We start from the raw sequence: 23,832 nt of genomic DNA, 5'->3' as shown, positions 1-23,832 counted from the left end.
CTAGCATGAATGTTTCTAGAATTGAGAAGAAGGGAATTTTAGTTAGTACAACCTCCCATACTCTGCTCGTGCTCTGTCATTGTCATATGGAATGAACACCTGCAGCCACTGTGGCTGTGCAGGAATGAAGGTGGCTTGGGATAGTGGCTTTCAGAAGGAAGTTTAGGTCCCGATTGCCATTAGAGACTGAAGTAAAAAGCAGCACTCTGATTTTGACAATCATATTTGCAGTTGTTTTAGTCATAGCCTGGACCCAGTTATTAATAACTATGCATAGGTTTTACCACAGCTTTCACATCCTGAACTGTGCTATAAGAGACATTCCTGCAATCTAATTGTCTGGGAAGACAAGATTTTCTGTCACATAGGCTGCCAACGTTTCTACGGATGTCATGCAATTAGTGTACCATAACAGGCTCATACATTGCACTCTTTTACTGTATTATTTTTAACAGATTTTTAAAAGTAAACAAACTTATATGTTGTATGTAATTTGTTAATTATATATAATAATAACATAAGTATATGTAATAATTAATTATATAATAAATGTTTTTTTTTTTCCTAGCTTGAAGTCCTTAACTTGTTAAGTCCAGCACAGCTTGCAGACCTGACCCTGTTGACAGCCATGAATGATACGAGTAACATCAAACTCATCTTTGATCACTTGGAGCAATACTCCTTAATCAGTCTTGAACAATACTTCACGCAACTTAATAATATTTTAATAGTAAGTATTGCAGAGTGTTTTAGCATTTTTGGTTTCTTTTTTTTAGGTAGTCATATTTCGGCATTTTTGACTTTCATGTCTGTTAAAAGTAAGAGTATTTTGGCACAGTACAAGTATAGCCTGGTAGCACATTGGGGTCACACAGAGCCCCTGACAGACAATGCCTTGCCAGGACTCATCCTAGGAGCCACAGAGGTCCTTGACAAGATCAATATAACATCACAAGCTCAAATATATATGAAAGCAAAAGCAAGAACATAAACTACAAAAAATATATAGACCAATGCTGCAGCAGTAATTTTCCATCTACTCTTGATCTCCTCCCTCACTTGAGGACAAATTGTTTTTGGTTCACGTAGCCTAAAATACAATTATAAGGTTCCATTACTCACACTGGATGGTAACCTATATCCTGCCTGATCCTCTTGCAATCATTTTCTGTCTACTCCGGATCTCTTTGATCCCTCACTCTGAACATTAATTTCATGTCACTTTCTATAACAATGCTTCAAATAATACTGTTACTCAGTTCATTTAATTTTTGTTTATTTTTGTATAGTGCTCTTCACTGAGTGCATGCTTATAGTGCTGAAATATGTTCACAGACAGAATGCAATCAAAAGTTTTACAAATAACCAATTAAATAATGCACACACATAACAATACTGATTAGTTAAAGCACACAGTAAAACAAAGCAATGTCAAACTGTTTGACGTGAAAGGATTCTAACAATATGCAGTCTATCCTTTTAATATTATTGCTGGGATATGGCCAGTTCACACTGAAGGAAAGTGAAAACATAAAATTTCTAGTCAGGAAGATCTCCGGAGAAAATAACCCTGTGGGGTGTCAATGGTCAGTTATAATACAAAGATAAGTATTACTAGGAATCACTATAAAGAAACAACAATGGTGGTTCATATGAAGCAAAGTGAACATACAGCAGGTGTCAGTAACATTTCATAGAGCTTCTTTGGAAATGACAGCTGAAACTACAGATATATATATGGGCGGAGTGGTGGCTTTGAGGCTAAGGATCTGTGCTGGTATCCAGAAGGTTGCCGGTTCAAATCCCTGTCACTGCCAAAAGAGATCCTACTCTGCTGGGCTCTTGAGCAAGGCCCCTAACCTGTAATTGTTCCAGGGGCGCTGTACAATGGCTGACCCTGCGCTCTGACCCCAAGGGGTATGCGAAAACTAACCAATTCAAAGGCGAAATAAAGAACAAAAAAAAAATATTGTGGTATTTTGAAAGAGTTCCCTTTGCTGTCAGCTTACCCTTCAGTGATCAGCTTAGCTTATAGAATTGGAAAACTCTTCAAAGTTTTGTTTCTATTCTGCTTTACAGGCAGTATTTATTCTGTTTCTGTATCAGAAATTGTGTTCCTTTTATGTATCTTTTAATTTGTTGTTTAATACTGCTGGTATTTGTTCCAGCCTGTGTTATTTATTGAGCTTTTTCATTATGACCATTCTATTGCAGCCTTTAAATGTTTGTGAAGTGTGCTGAGCATGCGTAAGACACTCCATGAATAATATACATTGTTATTATTTTTGTTGTTGTTGTCAGTAGTATTAGTAGTAGTAGTAGCAGAGAAGCAATCATATATAGTCTTCTGTACTTCATGTAATTGGTGTACTGGTAGTTGGTACTTTTGTTCTGGGACTCCAAGGACTGACTGTTTGCTACAGTCTTGAAATGTCATTTACTTTGATTAATGTAGTTCTTATTAGATACAGAACATGTTTTAAGAAAATAATACCTAGTTATCAATTATTTTAATTTGTACATATCAAGGGAGCTATGGTATAAGTAAAGGTAAAAGAAGATATCATAACTCATCAGTCAGTGTGTTAGAAATTCAGCCTGCCACGGTTGGTCATAGCTGTGAAGTGTGTGATACAAATTTCAACTCTGCAGGCCTTTTGCCAAAGAGGAATGAATGGGTGACCCAAGTCAATATCAGCTTGACTTAATGAGCAATACAGTTTATGTTAATTAACATTCAAACATCATATGAATAATGCACCAATAAAAGTAGGATCTGTTAAACAGTGAAATAAACAAGATTTAATATAAGGAAAACAATCTTTCTTACTGGATATACTGTAGATAGATAGATAGATAGATAGATAGATAGATAGATAGATAGATAGATAGATAGATAGATAGATAGATAGATAGATAGATAGATAGATAGATAGATAGATAGATAGATACTTTATTAATCCCAATGGGAAATTCACATTCTTCAGCAGCAGCATACTGATACAATAAATAATATTAAATTAAAGAATGATAACAATGCAGGTGAAAAACAGAAAAACAGACAATAACTATGTATAATGTTGAATGTTAACGTTTACCCCTCTGGGTGGAATTAAAGAGTCGCATAGTTTGGGGGGAGAAACGATCTCCTCAATCTGTCAGTGGAGCAGGACAGTGACAGCAGTCTGTCGCTGAAGCTGCTCTTCTGTCTGGAGATGATACTATTAAGTGGATGCAGTGGATTCTCCATAATTGATAGGAGCCTGCTGAGCGCCCTTCGCTCTGCCACAGATGTTAAACTGTATCACGAAAATATAGCTTTATAGAAATAAACAGATCTACAAAATTTGTAAGTAATCCTGAACCATGCTTACCTCATTAACCTAAATTAACTTAATTAATATTGTAACCACCAAGGGGCTTCAAACCCAAGACACATTAATGCCCAACAGCACCTCTCCAACCACAGTCTCCTTTTAAGCCAGACCCGGGAATACTTTGGGTGTCCCCCTAGAAGCACCTCCAGGCCATAAAGAAAGTAGGAAGGTCTTCCCCCTACAGCGCCCTCTATCGACACCCATGGAGTCCAACAGGGTTTCAGTTCCGGACTGCAACTCCCAAGCACCCCTGTAGGACTCCCAATTGGGCTGCCACACAAAGTCCACCACCACTTGGTGTATGGGGTATGGAACTGATCCTGACTCTCACATTCTGCTTGTCCATCCACTATATTATACCGGCCAGGCACAAAGTTATTTTTCCATCCCACCAGTCAATCTGTTTGTCGTTCCACTCTAGCCTCCTAAAAAACAGTCCTTCTTCCCAGCCGGGGTACCAGTTATCTTCTTACAACATTTAAAAATGGCTTTACACTTAGTAAATACACTGTTTTTCCTGACTTTGACAACCGTCTCTAAATCTCTGCTAAATTGCCTGTTTTCTCACTATCAGTGTGAGGTAAGTTTATTTTATCTATCTGAGAAGATTTTCTCTGAGTAGTGAACTTTCCTGTCATGATTGCTGTGTGAACATGCAAGAAAAGTAATAAACTACTTGACTATGCCCTACAGAGCATAATGTCTTATGCAATTTTTATATGTAATCATCATCAGAGATTTCTTGGTTTCTAAGAAGCTGTTTTTGATTCCTTGTTTACTTTGCTTTTAGAAAACCACTAGTTTGAGATTATAATAGACAAGAAAACACAATGGTTACTTTTTAATTAACAGTAAAACTTTCTGCCACATAAACAAGCAAAATTTGTTTTTCAGGAAAATATGACCATCTTTGAAAATGCAACGATAAAAACACTTATACTACGCACAGCCATCAAACTCCTAACTCCTTACTTCGTTGGCTTTACCATAATGGATTGGAAAGACTGGTATCAAGTGAAACTAATCCACCTGCTAACTGGTGTCAACAGTGATATTTTGTTAGAACTGCCAAAAACTATCAGCTGTGATGCTTACCAAATAATGTAAGAAACTACTTCTCTGGAATTGTCACGTAGGAAATTGTCTATAAATTTTAAAGGTGTGTTTCTTTTTATGTGTCATAGAATGAAGGCTTTTGACAGCGTCTTTACATCTCTGTCACTGGAACAGTCCAAAGCTGTGTTTAGCTTTGCGGAAGGCTACTTGCAGCACGTTGTGCAAAATGGTAATTGTGAGCAAAATCAGTAGGGGGTGGCTTTAATCTGTCTTCTTGTTGCATATTGAAGGACAAACAAAATCATCTTTCAATCAGCCAGTAAAATACTTAAACATACTGGTTTCTCCGTTTGCTTAGAGGTCTTATTTCTCATTTTCTCACCTTTCTTTATAGGCGTCGCTTGTGCCTTACCAGGGCAGGACAGTCTAGGCTGGCTTGTTGTGAATTTTGGGCAATTTTCCATCTTTGCTCAGTACAGCGATTTTGTCCTTTTAAATTACAACTTTAATTGGGTAAGCCTCATAAGCAAATACGTGCACTGCTTAAAGGCAGAGCTTTCAAGGTGACAATTAAACCCACACAGTCTAAAAGAATGGCTTTGTTCAGTTTCTTTCCCCTCCACACAGAACTGCTTTGTCAGTAAATAAACCCATTCACTGCAATTCCTCTTTTTATTTCTCTTTACCCCACAGTTTGAAGTCCTACAGGTGCTAACTCCTGTGCAACTTGCTGACGTAACTGTCGTGTCAACAGCCCTGTCTAATTCTACAGAAATCCAGCTCATCTTTAGCTACTTAGTTAAAGGAAATGCAGTCGACAACTTTGCTCAATACTTCTCAGAACTAAGCATCAAGGTAAAGTGGACTTTTATTTCACTGATGTGCTGAAATGAATGGCTTCAATGATATTTTCTGAAAGTGACCAAATGCAAAAACAGAAGGAACTCATTTACTAATTGCTGCCATTTAAGATGAACCTATTGAGGTAAAAAGTACAGATTCTTTCTGACACTAGACAACGTATAAAGAAACCTGAATCTAAAACACCAAGATTGTTCAGTTCTTGTTAAAGGCGTCAAAGTTGTACAGGTTTAACAATAGAATGAAAACCATGTAGAAAACCACCATCCATTCATTATGAGAGGAGCTTAATTCAATACATGTTTCAGGGAGTACAGTTTAATTAAAAAAGAAAAGGTATGTAGAGAAATCTTTAGAATTCCATTTCTAACTACACAACAGCGACAGACAAAAGAAGAATTAAGAGAAAGAGATGGAGGGTTGCTATGGTTTAAGTGAATATAGAAAGTTGGGTATATGCTGACGTAGTGATTTTGGTCACTTTCCCTTTTCAGAACGTCACTGTCCAGAATTCAGATGTTGGAGGGTTCATGATTGAACAGGTCTATCAAATCGTCGGGACGTATTTCTCCACATTTAACAGCTCTGAAACAGTAGAATGGTTCCAAGTGGTTCTTGTGCCAGTGCTGCCTTGGATCAACCCTGAAATGGTTGCGTCGGTGATCTCTGACACCAGTTGTGCTGAATACCAGGCAATGTGAGTGATGCCTTTTCTTGTGGTTTTCTCGGAGTCTAACTTCTCATGCATATTTGCATACAGATGTCAATACCTACAATATAATATTTTCAAACAAATTTAAAGGTGATGGAGATAGGAACCCATGCCCAAAGGCCTTTGGGTTATGTTGGATTAAGAAAAATAGAAACATAAAGAGAAAATTGTAATGTGTTTAAATGGGAAACGTAAAAAAAAAAGAAAAAGAAAAAAAACCCCCAGGAAATTCTTCTTGTCTTTCTCCATATTGCTGGTGCTTTCCAGGTTCAAATGAGCAAAATGCTTTATTTTTTATTTGTGCCCTGTATGAGTGTTTGCGTTGTTGAAGAATTTGATTCAAGTACTGAAATTGATCAGTTGGATTCATTTTCAATGAAAATACTTTCAGACCATTCAACGTACTGTAGGTCTAACCATGTAAGCAAGTAAAAATGAAAGGAGTGTGTGGACCTTTCGTACCGTGTTGCCATCCCAATTGATGCCGAATGTTCCAGAGTCACAACACTGGATTCCAACAATAAGATAATTGTACCCCACATAACAATACCTGAAATGTTAAACACACATTTTGAATCGCATATGTGTGAGTCGCCTGTTAGTGGGCTATCAAGCACCAGCTAGGGCCACATGTCATACCATTGCTGCACAATTTTGCAGCACTTGGGATATATCAACGTAAGACGATAGACACATCCGGGTTTCATTTCTGTACAACATTTTGTAAATCTGAGGTGAAAGTTTTATTGGTGTGGACTTTTTTGAGTAAAAATAATCAAATACCTTTGTGCTGTTGATAATTAAGACACATTTCTACTGTCTCTGCAAAAGCACCAGCAGCAAATGACCATGAACTATCTACTTACTCCCACGTATCTCATCTTTTTTCTACTGGAGATATCAAATTCTTTCAGGAATAAGCCAAACCATTTCACAGAGAAGGAATTACTTTGTGGATTCATTTTCACTTCCTCTTTGAAATGTCCTGGTTGCTAGCACACTGTGAAGAGTATGTGAGGAACTGTGCTTCTGGAATTCTATTTACTTTTTTTCTATTTTCTGGTAGATTGAGTGGGCTGGCTGGAGCTGCTGCCTATATGAGTCCTGAAACAAAGAGGGAAATAGCAAATGTCATACTTAACTATCTACAGGAACAAAGAAATGCCTCAGGTAGGAAGTACCAAGAGAACATACTTTCTTCACTTTCATCCGTGACTTCTCTTTCACTTTTTTCCTTACAATATATGATTATCCCCCTTTCAGTATTTGGCAATTACAAACAATTCTCATTTTCAAAAAAACAAACCACCACGCTATTTTCTTTTATTAGAATGCTTCATACAAGGAATGAGTATTGGGGTGTGGATCAACCAGAACATTGGACCCTTTGCAGAAAGCTTAAGTGACCAGGACATAATCGATTTAAATCCAAACCTACAACAGGTATGATGTTAGCTTTCAAGAAAAAAAAAAATAGAATCATACAGCTGTTCCCTGCTTGTTAACACAAGTGAAAATGCTGTGGTTACATTTACGATTTTTTGAAGCTTGAATATCTTCAGAAAATCAGTTACGACGTACTATCGGCATGTCGAGGAAACAGTCTGTAACGTCTAATTTTTCTGTCCTTCACAGTGTCATTTCTTCTGTAAGCCCGTATTCATTTCCTTTAAAGTAGGTCTCATTTCTAGAAATGCAATGCAACGTAAACAGTTACTAAGTGTTTTCATGTTTTTTATTCCTTAGTTGAAAGATTTAGGCACTCTTCCTCCAGCAAATATTGCAGCCCTCACATTTGACTCCAGCGTTGGCGCCCTGGACAGTGTTTGGGTCATTAGTTACATCTTTGATGCGCTCCTGAACTTCACCAGTGAAGAAGAGCTTGAAGAATACTTTGACAGTTTTGTTTATTTCGCATCCAAGGTATGATATATCATTTACTGAGCTCCTTAATGTATTCGGTGTGTCACAATGAGGCCGGTCATATAACTAGACACTTCCTTTGTTGGTGATGGAATGAAGACGTGGCTTGTAATATTCCTCTGTCCTTTGTGGTGTAGTGTCCTTTTTTCAAACCTCTGCAATCTCTTCACAAATGTGTCTGCCTGGAATGTAATGGCTCAGCCGATTCCTTTCTTTGTCATCATGGAGCAGTCACACCTATAAGTATTAGCTGGATGTGAACAATGGCATCGTTTGCTCAGTCTGTCTAAGTTTAAATCCAGTCAAAAACAAAAACAAACAATCAAAGAAATAAACAAGCTCTCACCCGATTCAACAGTAACAGAGATCTCTCTTGGTAACATCCAACATTTGCGTTCTGTTTGCACCTGTTTACCTTACGATGGGGCTGATGTATTCTGTAAAATATTTTTTCTCCACAGAACAATGTGACAGTCATCGGAAACACTCAAGTGAGAGACACCATGCTGAGTAAAACAATGGAAGCTCTCCCCCACTCTTTGGTTTATTCCAATTCCTCTGACATACATGAATGGTTTACAGTGAGGTTGTCCTTGCTTTTACCCAGTGTCAACTCTTATGTACTTGGATCTATTCCATTAAACATCACTTGCGACAGTTACAAAGCAGTGTAAGTGTTAGTGACAAGGTGTCTTGTGTGTTGACTCTGAAGTCTTTCTCTTTTGTGGCTACTTGCAAAAGAAGTCCTTGCATGAAATTACAGCCACTGTCATTGTAAATGAGTTCTATAAGGTCTGTCTCATTGGGAATATCCTTTTTCTCCTAGAATTCAAGGGCTTAGTGACGTCTATCAATCATTGACAGTGGAACAGCAAGATGCCGTTTTTAATTTCAGCAGTAATTACTTACTTATCTCCAGTGAAGGTAAATTTTCTGCTGTAGAGTGCGGTCTGTAATCTACATGTTGCAATTTTCTCCAGTCTGGTCAGTTCCCAGAGTTTCATAAACCTTTCACAGAATGAGTTAGGCGGCTATAAGTAAGAAGTGTTGTTTCATCTGTATCCTCCTTGCTTTCAACAGGTTCCAGCTGTTCAGGCAGCGTCACCAGCAGTAGACAGTGTCTAACACAGATGCTGGGCCCCTTCTATACAAGTGCTTCATATCTGGAACTTTCCCAGCTCTGTGGAAATTTTAGTGGGGTGAGTCCCTTTACCAATGAGAAACAGGTTGTTTGAAATTTCTTCTTCTTTCCCAAGAGTGTACCTTAAATCTGCTTCTTTGGGCACTGTCAATTTACAACAGATGGAAGTGCTGGAATTGCTTACAACAGCCCAGGTCGCCCAGTTCACCGTAGACCTTCTACTGGGAGACACGGACAGTAACATGCTCTTCAGTTACATCTCTGAAATTACCATGACCTCCTCGTTCCAAGAAAACATTGATGAATTTTTCTACCAGTTTAAAACTTCTGCATTGCAGGTAGATGGTTACATTTTCTTACATATGATTACCATAGAAACTTCAAGGCAAGAGAAGCCAGTCGATCCTTCTGTGTTGACTGAATTAGTTTCCAATTGGGAGCCTGAAATGGCCTCTTTTGCCTGAATGTTACTTGTCTGACAAGAGCACCTCAGTTTCATTTACCTGGTGACTATTCATCACGGATGGCTAGATCTCCATACACTTAGTAGAGTAGAAGGCACATTTCTTCTTTTTTTTTTCACTGAGCAAACAATACATTTACTTTGACCAGCTGTTCCTTCCAAACATTTCTTTATCTAATTTCCAATAAGAAATACATGAGAAACCCTACCCCTGACTGTGCAGTGGTCTGTGGTGACCATGCGCAATTGCAGTTGTTTCTTATGTGATTCAGGGCCCGATGCTGCTACTGAACCATTAATATCATACATTTGAATAAGTGTTTTGTTTTATTTTAAAGGGTAACTTGTGTTTTTTGTTTCTTCAGCAAAACCTCACAGTCATCAAGGACACAGAAGTGGCAACACTCATGCTAAACAGAACCATCACCATCCTGATTCCTTATTTCCAAGACTTTACCTTCTTGGACTGGCAAGACTGGTTTCAAGTGAACCTGGCCCCACTGCTATCCGGTGTCAATGTCGACATTTTGTCAGCTCTCCCGCAGAATATTTCCTGTGAATCTTACCAAGCAATGTAAGAAACATACTCTGATTTACCCTCCTCTGGTTTCTGTCGTTTGGGAAGCAGTCTGTGCATTGCCACCTGCTCATGTTTCTTTGTTTTTATTATCCACAGAATACAGGCTTTTGACAGCGTCTTTACATCTCTGTCACTGGAACAGTCCAAAGCTGTGTTTAGCTTTGCGGAAGGCTACTTGCAGCATGTTGTGCAAAATGGTAATTGTGAGCAAAATCAGTAGGGGGTGGCTTTAATCTGTCTTCTTGTTGCATATTGAAGGACAAACAAAATCATCTTTCAATCAGCCAGTAAAATACTTAAACATACTGGTTTCTCCGTTTGCTTAGAGGTCTTATTTCTCATTTTCTCACCTTTCTTTATAGGCGTCGCTTGTGCCTTACCAGGGCAGGACAGTCTAGGCTGGCTTGTTGTGAATTTTGGGCAATTTTCCATCTTTGCTCAGTACAGCGATTTTGTCCTTTTAAATTACAACTTTAATTGGGTAAGCCTCATAAGCAAATACGTGCACTGCTTAAAGGCAGAGCTTTCAAGGTGACAATTAAACCCACACAGTCTAAAAGAATGGCTTTGTTCAGTTTCTTTCCCCTCCACACAGAACTGCTTTGTCAGTAAATAAACCCATTCACTGCAATTCCTCTTTTTTTTTCTCTTTACCCCACAGTTTGAAGTCCTACAGGTGCTAACTCCTGTGCAACTTGCTGACGTAACTGTCGTGTCAACAGCCCTGTCTAATTCTACAGAAATCCAGCTCATCTTTAGCTACTTAGTTAAAGGAAATGCAGTCGACAACTTTGCTCAATACTTCTCAGAACTAAGCATCAAGGTAAAGTGGACTTTTATTTCACTGATGTGCTGAAATGAATGGCTTCAATGATATTTTCTGAAAGTGACCAAATGCAAAAACAGAAGGAACTCATTTACTAATTGCTGCCATTTAAGATGAACCTATTGAGGTAAAAAGTACAGATTCTTTCTGACACTAGACAATGTATAAAGAAACCTGAATCTAAAACACCAAGATTGTTCAGTTCTTGTTAAAGGCGTCAGAGTTGTACAGGTTTAACAATAGAATGAAAACCATGTAGAAAACTACCATCCATTCATTATGAGAGGAGCTTAATTCAATACATGTTTCAGGGAGTACAGTTTAATTAAAAAAGAAAAGGTATGTAGAGAAATCTTTAGAATTCCATTTCTAACTACACAACAGCGACAGACAAAAGAAGAATTAAGAGAAAGAGATGGAGGGTTGCTATGGTTTAAGTGAATATAGAAAGTTGGGTATATGCTGACGTAGTGATTTTGGTCACTTTCCCTTTTCAGAACGTCACTGTCCAGAATTCAGATGTTGGAGGGTTCATGATTGAACAGGTCTATCAAATCGTCGGGACGTATTTCTCCACATTTAACAGCTCTGAAACAGTAGAATGGTTCCAAGTGGTTCTTGTGCCAGTGCTGCCTTGGATCAACCCTGAAATGGTGGCGTCGGTGATCTCTGACACCAGTTGTGCTGAATACCAGGCAATGTGAGTGATGCCTTTTCTTGTGGCTTTCTCAGAGTCTAACTTCTCATGCATATTTGCATACAGATGTCAATACCTACAATATAATATTTTCAAACAAATTTAAAGGTGATGGAGATAGGAACCCATGCCCAAAGGCCTTTGGGTTATCTTGGATTAAGAAAAATAGAAACATAAAGAGAAAATTGTAATGTGTTTAAATGGGAAACGTAAAAAAAAAAGAAAAAGAAAAAAAACACACCAGGAAATTCTTCTTGTCTTTCTCCATATTGCTGGTGCTTTCCAGGTTCAAATGAGCAAAATGCTTTATTTTTTATTTGTGCCCTGTATGAGTGTTTGCGTTGTTGAAGAATTTGATTCAAGTACTGAAATTGATCAGTTGGATTCATTTTCAATGAAAATACTTTCAGACCATTCAACGTACTGTAGGTCTAACCATGTAAGCAAGTATAAATGAAAGGAGTGTGTGGACCTTTCGTACCGTGTTGCCATCCCAATTGATGCCGAATGTTCCAGAGTCACAACACTGGATTCCAACAATAAGATAATTGTACCCCACATAACAATACCTGAAATGTTAAACACACATTTTGAATCGCATATGTGTGAGTCGCCTGTTAGTGGGCTATCAAGCACCAGCTAGGGCCACATGTCATACCATTGCTGCACAATTTTGCAGCACTTGGGATATATCAACGTAAGACGATAGACACATCTGGGTTTCATTTCTGTACAACACTTTGTAAATCTGAGGTGAAAGTTTTATTGGTGTGGACATTTTTGAGTAAAAATAATCAAATACCTTTGTGCTGTTGATAATTAAGACACATTTCTACTGTCTCTGCAAAAGCACCAGCAGCAAATGACCATGAACTATCTACATACTCCCAAATATTTCATCTTTTCTCTACTGGAGATATCAAATTCTTTCAGGAATAAGCCAAACCATTTCACAGAGAAGGAATTACTTTGTGGATTCATTTTCACTTCCTCTTTGAAATGTCCTGGTTGCTAGCACACTGTGAAGAGTATGTGAGGAACTGTGCTTCTGGAATTCTATTTACTTTTTTTCTATTTTCTGGTAGATTGAGTGGGCTGGCTGGAGCTGCTGCCTATATGAGTCCTGAAACAAAGAGGGAAATAGCAAATGTCATACTTAACTATCTACAGGAACAAAGAAATGCCTCAGGTAGGAAGTACCAAGAGAACATACTTTCTTCACTTTCATCCGTGACTTCTCTTTCACTTTTTTCCTTACAATATATGATTATCCCCCTTTCAGTATTTGGCAATTACAAACAATTCTCATTTTCAAAAAAACAAACCACCACGCTATTTTCTTTTATTAGAATGCTTCATACCAGGAATGAGTATTGGGATGTGGATCAACCAGAACATTGGACCCTTTGCAGAAAGCTTAAGTGACCAGGACATAATCGATTTAAATCCAAACCTACAACAGGTATGATGTTAGCTTTCAAGAAAAAAAAAAATAGAATCATACAGCTGTTCCCTGCTGGTTAACACAAGTGAAAATGCTGTGGTTACATTTACGATTTTTTGAAGCTTGAATATCTTCAGAAAATCAGTTATGACGTACTATCGGCATGTCGAGGAAACAGTCTGTAACGTCTAATTTTTCTGTCCTTCACAGTGTCATTTCTTCTGTAAGCCCGTATTCATTTCCTTTAAAGTAGGTCTCATTTCTAGAAATGCAATGCAGCGTAAACAGTTACTAAGTGTTTTCATGTTTTTTATTCCTTAGTTGAAAGATTTAGGCACTCTTCCTCCAGCAAATATTGCAGCCCTCACATTTGACTCCAGCGTTGGCGCTCTGGACAGTGTTTGGGTCATTAGTTACATCTTCGATGCGCTTCTGAACTTCACCAGTGAAGAAGAGCTTGAAGAATACTTTGACAGTTTTGTTTATTTCGCCTCCAAGGTATGATATATCATTTACTGAGCTCCTTAATGTATTCGGTGTGTCACAATGAGGCCGGTCATATAACTAGACACTTCCTTTGTTGGTGATGGAATGAAGACGTGGCTTGTAATATTCCTCTGTCCTTTGTGGTGTAGTGTCCTTTTTTCAAACCTCTGCAATCTCTTCACAAATGTGTCTGCCTGGAATGTAATGGCTCAGCCGATTCCTTTCTTTGTCATCATGGAGCAGTCACACCTATAAGTATTAGCTGGATGTGAACAATGGCATCGTTTGCTCAGTCTGTCTAAGTTTAAATCCAGTCAAAAACAAAAACAAACAATCAAAGAAATAAACAAGCTCTCACTCGATTCAACAGTAACAGAGATCTCTCTTGGTAACATCCAACATTTGCGTTCTGTTTGCACCTGTTTACCTTACGATGGGGCTGATGTATTCTGTAAAATATTTTTTCTCCACAGAACAATGTGACAGTCATCGGAAACACTCAAGTGAGAGACACCATGCTGAGTAAAACAATGGAAGCTCTCCCCCACTCTTTGGTTTATTCCAATTCCTCTGACATACATGAATGGTTTACAGTGAGGTTGTCCTTGCTTTTACCCAGTGTCAACTCTTATGTACTTGGATCTATTCCATTAAACATCACTTGCGACAGTTACAAAGCAGTGTAAGTGTTAGTGACAAGGTGTCTTGTGTGTTGACTCTGAAGTCTTTCTCTTTTGTGGCTACTTGCAAAAGAAGTCCTTGCATGAAATTACAGCCACTGTCATTGTAAATGAGTTCTATAAGGTCTGTCTCATTGGGAATATCCTTTTTCTCCTAGAATTCAAGGGCTTGGTGACGTCTATCAATCATTGACAGTGGAACAGCAAGATGCCGTTTTTAATTTCAGCAGTAATTACTTACTTATCTCCAGTGAAGGTAAATTTTCTGCTGTAGAGTGCGGTCTGTAATCTACATGTTGCAATTTTCTCCAGTCTGGTCAGTTCACAGAGTTTCATAAACCTTTCACAGAATGAGTTAGGCGGCTATAAGTAAGAAGTGTTGTTTCATCTGTGTCCTCCTTGCTTTCAACAGGTTCCAGCTGTTCAGGCAGCGTCACCAGCAGTAGACAGTGTCTAACACAGATGCTGGGCCCCTTCTATACAAGTGCTTCATATCTGGAACTTTCCCAGCTCTGTGGAAATTTTAGTGGGGTGAGTCCCTTTACCAATGAGAAACAGGTTGTTTGAAATTTCTTCTTCTTTCCCAAGAGTGTACCTTAAATCTGCTTCTTTGGGCACTGTCAATTTACAACAGATGGAAGTGCTGGAATTGCTTACAACAGCCCAGGTCGCCCAGTTCACCGTAGACCTTCTACTGGGAGACACGGACAGTAACATGCTCTTCAGTTACATCTCTGAAATTACCATGACCTCCTCGTTCCAAGAAAACATTGATGAATTTTTCTACCAGTTTAAAACTTCTGCATTGCAGGTAGATGGTTACATTTTCTTACATATGATTACCATAGAAACTTCAAGGCAAGAGAAGCCAGTCGATCCTTCTGTGTTGACTGAATTAGTTTCCAATTGGGAGCCTGAAATGGCCTCTTTTGCCTGAATGTTACTTGTCTGACAAGAGCACCTCAGTTTCATTTACCTGGTGACTATTCATCACGGATGGCTAGATCTCCATACACTTAGTAGAGTAGAAGGCACATTTCTTCTTTTTTTTTTCACTGAGCAAACAATACATTTACTTTGACCAGCTGTTACTTCCAAACATTTCTTTATCCAATTTCCAATAAGAAATACATGAGAAACCCTACCCCTGACTGTGCAATGGTCTGTGGTGACCATGCGCAATTGCAGTTGTTTCTTATGTGATTCAGGGCCCGATGCTGCTACTGAACCATTAATATCATACATTTGAATAAGTGTTTTGTTTTATTTTAAAGGGTAACTTGTGTTTTTTGTTTCTTCAGCAAAACCTCACAGTCATCAAGGACACAGAAGTGGCAACACTCATGCTAAACAGAACCATCACCATCCTGATTCCTTATTTCCAAGACTTTACCTTCTTGGACTGGCAAGACTGGTTTCAAGTGAACCTGGCCCCACTGCTATCCGGTGTCAATGTCGACATTTTGTCAGCTCTACCGCAGAATATTTCCTGTGAATCTTACCAAGCAATGTAAGAAACATACTCTGATTTACCCTCCTCTGGTTTCTGTCGTTTGGGAAGCAGTCTGTGCATTGCCACCTGCTCATGTTTCTTTGTTTTTATTATCCACAGAATACAGGCTTTTGACAGCGTCTTTACATCTCTGTCACTGGAACAGTCCAAAGCTGTGTTTAGCTTTGCGGAAGGCTACTTGCAGCATGTTGTGCAAAATGGTAATTGTGAGCAAAATCAGTAGGGGGTGGCTTTAATCTGTCTTCTTGTTGCATATTGAAGGACAAACAAAATCATCTTTCAATCAGCCAGTAAAATACTTAAACATACTGGTTTCTCCGTTTGCTTAGAGGTCTTATTTCTCATTTTCTCACCTTTCTTTATAGGCGTCGCTTGTGCCTTACCAGGGCAGGACAGTCTAGGCTGGCTTGTTGTGAATTTTGGGCAATTTTCCATCTTTGCTCAGTACAGCGATTTTGTCCTTTTAAATTACAACTTTAATTGGGTAAGCCTCATAAGCAAATACGTGCACTGCTTAAAGGCAGAGCTTTCAAGGTGACAATTAAACCCACACAGTCTAAAAGAATGGCTTTGTTCAGTTTCTTTCCCCTCCACACAGAACTGCTTTGTCAGTAAATAAACCCATTCACTGCAATTCCTCTTTTTATTTCTCTTTACCCCACAGTTTGAAGTCCTACAGGTGCTAACTCCTGTGCAACTTGCTGACGTAACTGTCGTGTCAACAGCCCTGTCTAATTCTACAGAAATCCAGCTCATCTTTAGCTACTTAGTTAAAGGAAATGCAGTCGACAACTTTGCTCAATACTTCTCAGAACTAAGCATCAAGGTAAAGTGGACTTTTATTTCACTGATGTGCTGAAATGAATGGCTTCAATGATATTTTCTGAAAGTGACCAAATGCAAAAACAGAAGGAACTCATTTACTAATTGCTGCCATTTAAGATGATTCTATTGAGGTAAAAAGTACAGATTCTTTCTGACACTAGACAATGTATAAAGAAACCTGAATCTAAAACACCAAGATTGTTCAGTTCTTGTTAAAGGCGTCAAAGTTGTACAGGTTTAACAATAGAATGAAAACCATGTAGAAAACTACCATCCATTCATTATGAGAGGAGCTTAATTCAATACATGTTTCAGGGAGTACAGTTTAATTAAACAAGAAAAGGTATGTAGAGAAATCTTTAGAATTCCATTTCTAACTACACAACAACGACAGACAAAAGAAGAATTAAGAGAAAGAGATGGAGGGTTGCTATGGTTTAAGTGAATATAGAAAGTTGGGTATATGCTGACGTAGTGATTTTGGTCACTTTCCCTTTTCAGAACGTCATTGTCCAGAATTCAGATGTTGGAGGGTTCATGATTGAACAGGTCTATCAAATCGTCGGGACATATTTCTCCACATTTAACAGCTCTGAAACAGTAGAATGGTTCCAAGTGGTTCTTGTGCCAGTGCTGCCTTGGATCAACCCTGAAATGGTTGCGTCGGTAATCTCTGACACCAATTGTGTTGAATACCAGGCAATGTGAGTGATGCCTTTTCTTGTGGTTTTCTCGGAGTCTAACTTCTCATGCATATTTGCATACAGATGTCAATACCTACAACATAACATTTTCAAACAAATGTAAAGGTGATGGAGATAGGAACCCATGCCCAAAGGCATTTGGGTTATCTGGGATTAAGAAAAATAGAAACATAAAGAGAAAATTGTAATGTGTTTAAATGGGAAACGTAAAAAAAAAAGAAAAAAAAACACCAGGAAATTCTTCTTGTCTTTCTCCATATTGCTGGTGCTTTCCAGGTTCAAATGAGCAAAATGCTTTATTTTTTATTTGTGCCCTGTATGAGTGTTTGCGTTGTTGAAGAATTTGATTCAAGTACTGAAATTGATCAGTTGGATTCATTTTCAATGAAAATACTTTCAGACCATTCAACGTACTGTAGGTCTAACCATGTAAGCAAGTATAAATGAAAGGAGTGTGTGGACCTTTCGTACCGTGTTGCCATCCCAATTGATGCCGAATGTTCCAGAGTCACAACACTGGATTCCAACAATAAGATAATTGTACCCCACATAACAATACCTGAAATGTTAAACACACATTTTGAATCGCATATGTGTGAGTCGCCTGTTAGTGGGCTATCAAGCACCAGCTAGGGCCACATGTCATACCATTGCTGCACAATTTTGCAGCACTTGGGATATATCAACGTAAGACGATAGACACATCCGGGTTTCATTTCTGTACAACATTTTGTAAATCTGAGGTGAAAGTTTTATTGGTGTGGACTTTTTTGAGTTAAAATAATCAAATACCTTTGTGCTGTTGATAATTAAGACACATTTCCACTGTCTCTTCAAAAGCACCAGCAGCAAATGACCATGAACTATCTACTTACTCCCAAGTATTTCATCTTTTTTCTACTGGAGATATCAAATTCTTTCAGGAAAAAGCCAAACCATTTCACAGAGAAGGAATTACTTTGTGGATTCATGTTCACTTCCTCTTTGAAATGTCCTGGTTGCTAGCACACTGTGAAGAGTATGTGAGGAACTGTGCTTCTGGAATTCTATTTACTTTTTTTCTATTTTCTGGTAGATTGAGTGGGCTGGCTGGAGCTGCTGCCTATATGAGTCCTGAAACAAAGAGGGAAATAGCAAATGTCATACTTAACTATCTACAGGAACAAAGAAATGCCTCAGGTAGGAAGTACCAAGAGAACATACTTTCTTCACTTTCATCCGTGACTTCTCTTTCACTTTTTCCTTACAATATATGATTATCCCCCTTTCAGTGTTTGGCAATTACAAACAATTCTCATTTTCAAAAAAACAAACCACCACGCTATTTTCTTTTATTAGAATGCTTCATACCAGGAATGAGTATTGGGATGTGGATCAACCAGAACATTGGACCCTTTGCAGAAAGCTTAAGTGACCAGGACATAATCGATTTAAATCCAAACCTACAACAGGTATGATGTTAGCTTTCAAGGAAAAAAAAAATAGAATCATACAGCTGTTCCCTGCTTGTTAACAGAAGTGAAAATGCTGTGGTTACATTTACGATTTTTTGAAGCTTGAATATCTTCAGAAAATCAGTTATGACGTACTATCGGCATGTCGAGGAAACAGTCTGTAACGTCTAATTTTTCTGTCCTTCACAGTGTCATTTCTTCTGTAAGCCCGTATTCATTTCCTTTAAAGTAGGTCTCATTTCTAGAAATGCAATGCAGCGTAAACAGTTACTAAGTGTTTTCATGTTTTTTATTCCTTAGTTGAAAGATTTAGGCACTCTTCCTCCAGCAAATATTGCAGCCCTCACATTTGACTCCAGCGTTGGCGCCCTGGACAGTGTTTGGGTCATTAGTTACATCTTCGATGCGCTTCTGAACTTCACCAGTGAAGAAGAGCTTGAAGAATACTTTGACAGTTTTGTTTATTTCGCATCCAAGGTATGATATATCATTTACTGAGCTCCTTAATGTATTCGGTGTGTCACAATGAGGCCGGTCATATAACTAGACACTTCCTTTGTTGGTGATGGAATGAAGACGTGGCTTGTAATATTCCTCTGTCCTTTGTGGTGTAGTGTCCTTTTTTCAAACCTCTGCAACCTCTTCACAATTGTGTCTGCCTGGAATGTAATGGCTCAGCCGATTCCTTTCTTTGTCATCATGGAGCAGTCACACCTATAAGTATTAGCTGGATGTGAACAATGGCATCGTTTGCTCAGTCTGTCTAAGTTTAAATCCAGTCAAAAACAAAAACAAACAATCAAAGAAATAAACAAGCTCTCACTCGATTCAACAGTAACAGAGATCTCTCTTGGTAACATCCAACATTTGCGTTCTGTTTGCACCTGTTTACCTTACGATGGGGCTGATGTATTCTGTAAAATATTTTTTCTCCACAGAACAATGTGACAGTCATCGGAAACACTCAAGTGAGAGACACCATGCTGAGTAAAACAATGGAAGCTCTCCCCCACTCTTTGGTTTATTCCAATTCCTCTGACATACATGAATGGTTTACAGTGAGGTTGTCCTTGCTTTTACCCAGTGTCAACTCTTATGTACTTGGATCTATTCCATTAAACATCACTTGCGACAGTTACAAAGCAGTGTAAGTGTTAGTGACAAGGTGTCTTGTGTGTTGACTCTGAAGTCTTTCTCTTTTGTGGCTACTTGCAAAAGAAGTCCTTGCATGAAATTACAGCCACTGTCATTGTAAATGAGTTCTATAAGGTCTGTCTCATTGGGAATATCCTTTTTCTCCTAGAATTCAAGGGCTTAGTGACGTCTATCAATCATTGACAGTGGAACAGCAAGATGCCGTTTTTAATTTCAGCAGTAATTACTTACTTATCTCCAGTGAAGGTAAATTTTCTGCTGTAGAGTGCGGTCTGTAATCTACATGTTGCAATTTTCTCCAGTCTGGTCAGTTCACAGAGTTTCATAAACCTTTCACAGAATGAGTTAGGCGGCTATAAGTAAGAAGTGTTGTTTCATCTGTGTCCTCCTTGCTTTCAACAGGTTCCAGCTGTTCAGGCAGCGTCACCAGCAGTAGACAGTGTCTAACACAGATGCTGGGCCCCTTCTATACAAGTGCTTCATATCTGGAACTTTCCCAGCTCTGTGGAAATTTTAGTGGGGTGAGTCCCTTTACCAATGAGAAACAGGTTGTTTGAAATTTCTTCTTCTTTCCCAAGAGTGTACCTTAAATCTGCTTCTTTGGGCACTGTCAATTTACAACAGATGGAAGTGCTGGAATTGCTTACAACAGCCCAGGTCGCCCAGTTCACCGTAGAACTTCTACTGGGAGACACGGACAGTAACATGCTCTTCAGTTACATCTCTGAAATTACCATGACCTCCTCGTTCCAAGAAAACATTGATGAATTTTTCTACCAGTTTAAAACTTCTGCATTGCAGGTAGATGGTTACATTTTCTTACATATGATTACCATAGAAACTTCAAGGCAAGAGAAGCCAGTCGATCCTTCTGTGTTGACTGAATTAGTTTCCAATTGGGAGCCTGAAATGGCCTCTTTTGCCTGAATGTTACTTGTCTGACAAGAGCACCTCAGTTTCATTTACCTGGTGACTATTCATCACGGATGGCTAGATCTCCATACACTTAGTAGAGTAGAAGGCACATTTCTTCTTTTTTTTTTCACTGAGCAAACAATACATTTACTTTGACCAGCTGTTACTTCCAAACATTTCTTTATCCAATTTCCAATAAGAAATACATGAGAAACCCTACCCCTGACTGTGCAATGGTCTGTGGTGACCATGCGCAATGGCAGTTGTTTCTTATGTGATTCAGGGCCCGATGCTGCTACTGAACCATTAATATCATACATTTGAATAAGTGTTTTGTTTTATTTTAAAGGGTAACTTGTGTTTTTTGTTTCTTCAGCAAAACCTCACAGTCATCAAGGACACAGAAGTGGCAACACTCATGCTAAACAGAACCATCACCATCCTGATTCCTTATTTCCAAGACTTTACCTTCTTGGACTGGCAAGTCTGGTTTCAAGTGAACCTGGCCCCACTGCTATCCGGTGTCAATGTCGACATTTTGTCAGCTCTATCGCAGAATATTTCCTGTGAATCTTACCAAGCAATGTAAGAAACATACTCTGATTTACCCTCCTCTGGTTTCTGTCGTTTGGGAAGCAGTCTGTGCATTGCCACCTGCTCATGTTTCTTTGTTTTTATTATCCACAGAATACAGGCTTTTGACAGCGTCTTTACATCTCTGTCACTGGAACAGTCCAAAGCTGTGTTTAGCTTTGCGGAAGGCTACTTGCAGCATGTTGTGCAAAATGGTAATTGTGAGCAAAATCAGTAGGGGGTGGCTTTAATCTGTCTTCTTGTTGCATATTGAAGGACAAACAAAATCATCTTTCAATCAGCCAGTAAAATACTTAAACATACTGGTTTCTCCGTTTGCTTAGAGGTCTTATTTCTCATTTTCTCACCTTTCTTTATAGGCGTCGCTTGTGCCTTACCAGGGCAGGACAGTCTAGGCTGGCTTGTTGTGAATTTTGGGCAATTTTCCATCTTTGCTCAGTACAGCGATTTTGTCCTTTTAAATTACAACTTTAATTGGGTAAGCCTCATAAGCAAACACGTGCACTGCTTAAAGGCAGAGCTTTCAAGGTGACAATTAAACCCACACAGTCTAAAAGAATGGCTTTGTTCAGTTTCTTTCCCCTCCACACAGAACTGCTTTGTCAGTAAATAAACCCATTCACTGCAATTCCTCTTTTTTTTTCTCTTTACCCCACAGTTTGAAGTCCTACAGGTGCTAACTCCTGTGCAACTTGCTGACGTAACTGTCGTGTCAACAGCCCTGTCTAATTCTACAGAAATCCAGCTCATCTTTAGCTACTTAGTTAAAGGAAATGCAGTCGACAACTTTGCTCAATACTTCTCAGAACTAAGCATCAAGGTAAAGTGGACTTTTATTTCACTGATGTGCTGAAATGAATGGCTTCAATGATATTTTCTGAAAGTGACCAAATGCAAAAACAGAAGGAACTCATTTACTAATTGCTGCCATTTAAGATGAACCTATTGAGGTAAAAAGTACAGATTCTTTCTGACACTAGACAATGTATAAAGAAACCTGAATCTAAAACACCAAGATTGTTCAGTTCTTGTTAAAGGCGTCAGAGTTGTACAGGTTTAACAATAGAATGAAAACCATGTAGAAAACTACCATCCATTCATTATGAGAGGAGCTTAATTCAATACATGTTTCAGGGAGTACAGTTTAATTAAAAAAGAAAAGGTATGTAGAGAAATCTTTAGAATTCCATTTCTAACTACACAACAGCGACAGACAAAAGAAGAATTAAGAGAAAGAGATGGAGGGTTGCTATGGTTTAAGTGAATATAGAAAGTTGGGTATATGCTGACGTAGTGATTTTGGTCACTTTCCCTTTTCAGAACGTCACTGTCCAGAATTCAGATGTTGGAGGGTTCATGATTGAACAGGTCTATCAAATCGTCGGGACGTATTTCTCCACATTTAACAGCTCTGAAACAGTAGAATGGTTCCAAGTGGTTCTTGTGCCAGTGCTGCCTTGGATCAACCCTGAAATGGTGGCGTCGGTAATCTCTGACACCAGTTGTGCTGAATACCAGGCAATGTGAGTGATGCCTTTTCTTGTGGTTTTCTCGGAGTCTAACTTCTCATGCATATTTGCATACAGATGTCTATACCTACAATATAATATTTTCAAACAGATTTAAAGGTGATGGAGATAGGAACCCATGCCCAAAGGCCTTTGGGTTATCTTGGATTAAGAAAAATAGAAACATAAAGAGAAAATTGTAATGTGTTTAAATGGGAAACGTAAAAAAAAAAGAAAAAGAAAAAAAACACACCAGGAAATTCTTCTTGTCTTTCTCCATATTGCTGGTGCTTTCCAGGTTCAAATGAGCAAAATGCTTTATTTTTTATTTGTGCCCTGTATGAGTGTTTGCGTTGTTGAAGAATTTGATTCAAGTACTGAAATTGATCAGTTGGATTCATTTTCAATGAAAATACTTTCAGACCATTCAACGTACTGTAGGTCTAACCATGTAAGCAAGTATAAATGAAAGGAGTGTGTGGACCTTTCGTACCGTGTTGCCATCCCAATTGATGCCGAATGTTCCAGAGTCACAACACTGGATTCCAACAATAAGATAATTGTACCCCACATAACAATACCTGAAATGTTAAACACACATTTTGAATCGCATATGTGTGAGTCGTCTGTTAGTGGGCTATCAAGCACCAGCTAGGGCCACATGTCATACCATTGCTGCACAATTTTGCAGCACTTGGGATATATCAACGTAAGACGATAGACACATCCGGGTTTCATTTCTGTACAACACTTTGTAAATCTGAGGTGAAAGTTTTATTGGTGTGGACATTTTTGAGTAAAAATAATCAAATACCTTTGTGCTGTTGATAATTAAGACACATTTCTACTGTCTCTTCAAAAGCACCAGCAGCAAATGACCATGAACTATCTACTTACTCCCAAGTATTTCATCTTTTT

At 38.5% G+C, this 23,832-nt stretch overlaps 1 protein-coding gene across 1 annotated transcript in view; it reads left to right on the top strand.

Moving 5' to 3' along the window:
* LOC114661422 (uncharacterized) overlaps positions 1-23,832 on the top strand; it is a 251,958-nt gene that overhangs the window by 157,573 nt on the left and 70,553 nt on the right. The window contains exons 48-54 of the mRNA XM_051934334.1: positions 7,073-7,176; positions 7,337-7,449; positions 19,043-19,219; positions 19,681-19,889; positions 20,046-20,143; positions 20,300-20,418; positions 20,522-20,554. Of these exons, the coding sequence (XP_051790294.1) occupies positions 7,073-7,176; positions 7,337-7,449; positions 19,043-19,219; positions 19,681-19,889; positions 20,046-20,143; positions 20,300-20,418; positions 20,522-20,554 (853 nt within the window). The remainder of the gene's footprint in view (positions 1-7,072; positions 7,177-7,336; positions 7,450-19,042; positions 19,220-19,680; positions 19,890-20,045; positions 20,144-20,299; positions 20,419-20,521; positions 20,555-23,832) is intronic.

This window comes from Erpetoichthys calabaricus, chromosome 11 (assembly GCF_900747795.2).
Source record: "Erpetoichthys calabaricus chromosome 11, fErpCal1.3, whole genome shotgun sequence".
In the NCBI taxonomy this organism is placed as follows: Eukaryota; Metazoa; Chordata; class Cladistia; order Polypteriformes; family Polypteridae; genus Erpetoichthys; species Erpetoichthys calabaricus.
The sequence above is the reverse complement of the archived record's forward strand: the minus strand, read 5'-3'. Positions and strand labels throughout refer to the sequence as shown.